This window comes from Malus sylvestris, chromosome 10 (genome assembly GCF_916048215.2).
Source record: "Malus sylvestris chromosome 10, drMalSylv7.2, whole genome shotgun sequence".
NCBI classification, from domain to species: domain Eukaryota; kingdom Viridiplantae; phylum Streptophyta; class Magnoliopsida; order Rosales; family Rosaceae; genus Malus; species Malus sylvestris.
This window is the reverse complement of record NC_062269.1, coordinates 4550303-4556302: the sequence shown is the minus strand read 5'-3', so window position 1 is coordinate 4556302 and position 6000 is coordinate 4550303. Positions and strand designations below refer to the sequence as shown.

General features: G+C 39.1%; 1 protein-coding gene across 1 annotated transcript; it reads left to right on the top strand.

Annotated features, from left to right (window-relative positions):
* The first annotated feature begins 1678 nt into the window (after positions 1-1678).
* LOC126585046 (polyadenylate-binding protein 3-like) lies at positions 1679-5758 on the top strand. The gene is made up of 7 exons (XM_050249438.1): positions 1679-2195; positions 2648-3426; positions 3582-3659; positions 3771-3860; positions 4456-4743; positions 4932-5156; positions 5266-5758. Exons 1-7 carry the CDS (start codon positions 1940-1942, stop codon positions 5488-5490), a joined length of 1941 nt encoding a protein of 646 aa, XP_050105395.1. The 5' UTR covers positions 1679-1939; the 3' UTR covers positions 5491-5758.
* Positions 5759-6000: the final 242 nt, after the last annotated feature.

Sequence of the window (6000 nt, the reverse complement as noted above, 5' to 3'; positions counted from 1 at the left end):
TTAGACTACTAGACAACGGAATTCCACACCTTTTAATAAAGATAAGGACCCCCAATACAACAAAAAATTCCACATCTATTAGAGAGAGGTTCCATTGTGGTCTACCAAATGTAGTTGCCATAACATTTTATTTGTTTTCTGTGTCATCATATAATTTTGCCGTGTTGTGTTTTTTACGTAGTTAAAATATATTATTATTTTCTGGGACTTTTTTTAGCAAGGAAAAACACTAAGTAGAAAAGCCTTTTGGGTGACCGGTACAAGAAACGTCAAGGTAAAGCGCCTGCTTGACGCAATCCAGGACGTAATTGGTTCAAGGGTAATTACACAAGATTACATCAAGTATACATCAAATTGCAATCTCATACCTCATGTTTTAAATATTGTAATCTAATATCTCAATTTATTAATTTTTTACAATGTTATACATCCGTTAAATTTCTATCAATTTAACTGTTAACTACTGACGCGGTAGGCGGCCAGCCAGCCAGCCCACTCACTCATCCAACCAGATTGATAAATTAATTAAATATTAAAAGATAAGAATTTTTTGGTAATAACAAAATTAAAATAATGAAGAGGTCTCTCAACCAAGCACCCCTTCCCATCACCATCATGCATTCTTCTACTCCCACACCAGACGCCACCCTCACCTTCATAACTTCGGCAAAGTCTCCTTCATCTCCGGCCATTGGATTATGCCCGCTACCTGCCACATCAGCAGTTAATAGTTAAATTGACAACAAAATTAATAGAGTTCTGACATTGCAACGAATTAATAAGTTGAGATATGACATTCAATATTTAAAACATGATGTATGAGATTGTAGTTCAACCCATAATTGAAGTAGTTTTGTGTAATTTACCCATAATTCAAATACAAATTGAATCAAGTTGTTGTACACAAGTAACGAGAGCATTAGCAGAAAAATTGGCTTCTCTAATAACGTGTAGAAAAGAAATAGCAAAAGACAATCCAGTAAGGACTAGCAACTTCTCCACGGCACATGAATATCTCCAACTAAGCATTTGCTGATGATTTGGGAATCTCCTTTTACCAGCAACTTCAGAATCCCATCACGAGTTAAATCTAATTTCAATTTTTTTTTAATTTAAAAATCAAAACTCCAATTACACAAAAGTTAGGGACATTGCTGTAATTGTATTTATTGAATTTGAACTAGTGGGAAGAGATCCTCTCCCACCAAAGCCACCGGATCAAATGATCTGGACCTTCTGTTTTGACTCTTTAACATTTGTGAACATTATTAACCGTTAGATAAAATTTGAAAGGTTCAGATCACTTAATCAGATGACATTGATGGAAGATATTCGGAGATGATCTCTTTCCCAATTCACACAGTTGTATATTGGGCATTGACCAACCAATTATCCATGATTTTTTTTTTTTTTTTTTGTCAGCGCCAATATTTATCATGATGAAATATACAAAAAGGCACCTTCGGAAAATTAAAGAGACGTGTCCAAAAGCCCTGGCCAACCGTAACCAACAAAGTGGGCCAGCACCAACTGCCGTAAAGCAAATAAAAAGCGCGACCGCATCTCACATAGAATGCCACGTCATCTCCCGCACGCGCGCTTTCCCTACCTTAATCGTTACGAACTCCCAGCGCACCGCTTCGATTCACTCTCTCTCCGTATATATACCACTCGTCGTCTCTGCTTTCCACCCTCTCTCACTCCTCTCTCGCCCTTTCCTCCAGAGAAGAAGAACAAAAATAAAAAATAAAAAAAAATCCCCCGAAAATAAAATCTCCGTTTCATTTTTTCCCAAAAAATAAAATTCATTCCATTTATAGAGCAACTGAAACCCTACTCATCACTCTAAATACAAAGAATTCTCCGCGAACCCTAAACTTATCCCTAATTTCCCATTTTTTCCCTATTTATTTGATTATTTATTCTATTTTCTTCTGCAATGGCGGCGGCGGTATCGGGTCCGGTGGCTCAACCAGTGTCTCCGGCGGCTCAACAGGCGCCGCCGGTTGCGGCTCCGTCGGTTTTCGGGAACGTGTCGCTGTACGTGGGCGATCTGGACCCGAGTGTGAACGAAGCGCAGCTGTACGATCTGTTCAACCAAATGGGGCAGATCGTTTCGATTCGGGTCTGTCGGGATCAGAGCCGAATGCAATCCCTCGGCTATGCCTACGTTAATTACGGCGATCCTCAGCACGGTCCGTACTTTTCGCATTCTCGTAATCTGTCTCTGCGTTTGCCTGTTTGATTCAACACACAATGTCTGTCTTCTGTTTTTGTAATTTTGTAATTTTGTAATTTTGTTGTTTTTGTGTTCCGTGAATCTCATTGTTTACTAATTTGATTTTTGTTTCTGTTATTGTTGTCTTGTCGGATTTTGTTTCGTTTGTATAATAAAATGATATTTGTTTTGCGAATTTGTTGGAAGATTCTGTGATCGCATTGTTTATTGTCTGTGTTTGTCATTAAAAAAATGCAAACAGATTGTTTAATCTTTTGTTTGTGTTTTGTGGATGAAGTTGTAGACTTGCATAGGATAAAATAAACTACTTAATATTTTATTACCCCGCCATCGCCGTCATTTGGAAAAAAAGTAATTTTTTTTTAACTAGGAATTGATTTCTGTAATTTTTTGCCGTGTAACTTGCAGCTGCTAATGCCCTGGAGGTTTTGAATTTTACTCCGATCAATGGGAAACCCATCAGGATTATGTACTCTCATCGTGATCCAAGCATTCGGAAGAGCGGAAAGGCCAATGTGTTCATTAAGAACCTGGACAAAAGTATTGATCATAAGGCGTTGTTGGACACTTTTTCAACCTTTGGCAACGTACTTTCTTGCAAGGTTGCACTTGATGGCAACGGTCAATCGAAAGGGTATGGCTTCGTACAGTATGACAATGAGGAATCTGCTCAGGAGGCGATCAAGAAGCTGAACAAAATGCTGATAAATGGAAAACTGGTTTATGTTGGACTGTTTCAACGAGGCCAGGAAAGGAATGGGCAAAATGGATCACCACATTTCACTAATGTTTATGTGAAGAATTTGTCAGAGACGACGACAGATGAAGACCTTAAGAAAACTTTTGGTGAGCATGGTAACATTACCAGTGCGGTTGTTATGAGGGATGGTTCTGGAAAGTCAAGATGTTTTGGTTTTGTTAACTTTGAGAAGCCAGAAGAAGCTGCTGCTGCAATTGAGAAGTTGAATGGGAGCACCGTTAGTGGTGACAAGGTTTTGTTTGTCGGGAGGGCTCAAAGGAAATCCGAGAGGGAGGCGGAGTTGAGAGCTAAGTTTGAACAGGAAAGGCTCAGTAGATTTGAGAAGCTACAAGGTGCTAATTTATATCTCAAAAATCTTGATGACACAGTAAATGATGAAAAACTAAAGGAGCTATTTTCTGAATTTGGAACAATAACATCGTGCAAGGTATATCTTATTTCAACTGTACTACTGGTTTGTCTTTCCTGTTTATGTCTCCTTTGTAGGTCCTTTTCGAAAGGTTAGCCTTACTTATTATTCCGAAGCTCTCCTAAAAAGTAATATATTAAAAAAAAACAATGTTAATTTTCTTTATTTTCAAGGTCATGCTTGATCACCAAGGGGTGAGCAAGGGTTCTGGATTTGTTGCATTTTCTACTCCGGAAGAAGCCAATAAAGCCGTAAGCTTTTTATTATATGCTGAATTCTTGGCACATCCTGCAATTCACCTTTTGTCTCTCCCCCCAAAAAACAGTTTTTGTGTTAGTAACTTCCCTTTTTCTCTTCTTCAGTTGGCCGAGATGAGTGGCAAGATGATTGGACGGAAGCCTTTGTATGTTGCCGTGGCCCAACGCAAAGAAGAGCGCAAGGCTCGATTACAGGTAGTTTTCTTCATTGCATCCTCCTTTTGTCGTTTCGGAATCTTTAATTTCTTGTAATGTAGAATTGTAGGTTCTCATTTGAGGATAAGAATTATATAGGCATCTTATGAAACCAATTATTACTAAATGGATCTAGACGGTGTGCTCGCTTTGATTTCATTTTTCAGTGTTGTAATTTTACATGCCTCTGATACCTCTGATATATGGCATTTCTCTGCATTTATGATAGAAAGGATCTGCATAGGGCTCGTCATACTCAACTTTAGGAGAGGGGCTCTGCTTAAGCATTTTGAGTCTGATTGTATTTTACATTAAAGTTTACAAAGTTGGTTTTCTTTTCTAAAGCTGATTAACTCCAATGTAAGGGGCGGAGTACAAACTTTACTATCTTATTTTTAGCTTTTTTCATCAGTTCTTGAATTTTTTTTATATATAATCTGAGCATCAACTTTCATTTTCTATTAGCTTTGGTGATCCCAGATATTGGTTAGTCTGCACAGATTCTTTTTTTATTTTTCTTCTCGTGATAAACGGAAGCTTCAGTTGTCAATCATATCCACATATCCATTATTCCAACCTTTATCATTTTTTTCAGGCACGTTTTGCCCAAATCCGAGCACCAGGTGGGTTGTCACCATTGCCATCGGGAATTCCTGCATATCATCCTGGGGCACCTAGACTTGCCCCGCAACAACTGTATTTTGGTCAAGGTTCTGGCATTCTACCCCATCAGCCTGCTGGTTATGGCTTCCAGCAGCAGCTAGTGCCTGGCATGCGCCCGGGTAACTTCATTATGCCATACCACCTTCAGAGGCAAGGTCAACCTGGGCAGCGGATGGGTGTACGGCGAAGTGGGAACTTCCAACATGTGCAGCAGCAGCAGGTGCAATAGTTTCCTGATTTGGCATAGCAGTTTTCTTTTCATTTACTCAAAATTTCGATACCACTAATTGGTTGTGTAATTTAATTATCGATCATGATGCATTATATTACTACATCACCTGCTCAATAGTCACTATTGTCAGTTTTTTCTTTCACCTTTGATAATTTCTTAGTCATCCATAATTTCAGTTACTGCACCGTAATTCCAATCAAGGCTTGAGATACATGGGCAATGCACGGAATGGAGTGGACCCATCTTTGGCTCCTCAAGGTCTTGTGGGTCCAATGATGCCTTTGCCACTTGACGGTGCAGGGCTGCCTGTGTCTCCTAATGATATCCATCGTTCTGGGCCGTTGCCAACGTCAACACTTGCTTCAGCTTTAGCTTCTGCTACCCCAGAGAATCAGCGTTTGGTATGTTCTTTAACCCTCTTGTTATTACTCCTTCAACTTGTGTTGCGTTTGGTGCCATCTTTGTTTTTGTTCTAGACTTGCTAATTATTATTGTGTTTGAAAATTGCAGATGCTGGGTGAACAACTATATCCACTTGTTGAGCGGATTGAGCCTGAACACACGGCTAAGGTGACAGGGATGTTGCTAGAGATGGACCAGACGGAAGTTCTCCATCTGATCGAGTCTCCAGATGCCTTGAAGAACAAGGTAGCTGAGGCAATGGATGTTCTGCGTACAGCTGCAACGAAGTCTGACGTTACTGATCAGCTTGGTGCATTGGATCTGAATGAGTGAATCTCCCTCCATTGCATTTTTGGGTACTAAGGCCAAGTTAACTTTGCATTGGTAGTCGGATATTTTTTTTCAGAAGAGTATTGATAGGTATCTGGTTTATTTTGCGGGATTTACGCATGGCAACTCAAATGCTTAATTTTTTTAGGCTTGAGGGATTGAAAGACCTAAGGTTGCTAGGAGTTTGTTCAGCGTCCTTCATTTTTCTTAGACTTATTATTTATCATTTGTTACTTTTCTTATATTATTTATCATTGTTCCTTTTTTTTTAGTTTTGATCATTTTATTGTTGTTGAGAGGCAAAAGGGATATTTACCAATGAATTAAAGCGGAATGTTGTCGTAAACCTTTACTTTCTAGACATTTTTACGTTGTCTTAGTGATTCAAAGACATAACTCAGGGTTTTGAGACAACGTCTCATCGTTTGCACTTATTGCAGTCTCATTTGTTGTTGTCTTGTCGATTTCATTGCCGCATTGGCCAGCATTATCTGCAGATTTTCTCCTACTATT

Bases quoted from the DNA above. Each gene is read 5' to 3' on its own strand.
- LOC126585046 (XM_050249438.1), top strand. From the start codon at position 1,940: ATGGCGGCGGCGGTATCGGGTCCGGTGGCTCAACCAGTGTCTCCGGCG. The intron at 4,744-4,931 runs GTGCAATAGTTT...CCATAATTTCAG, and splicing joins AACATGTGCAGCAGCAGCAG to TTACTGCACCGTAATTCCAA. The intron at 5,157-5,265 runs GTATGTTCTTTA...TGAAAATTGCAG, and splicing joins CCCCAGAGAATCAGCGTTTG to ATGCTGGGTGAACAACTATA.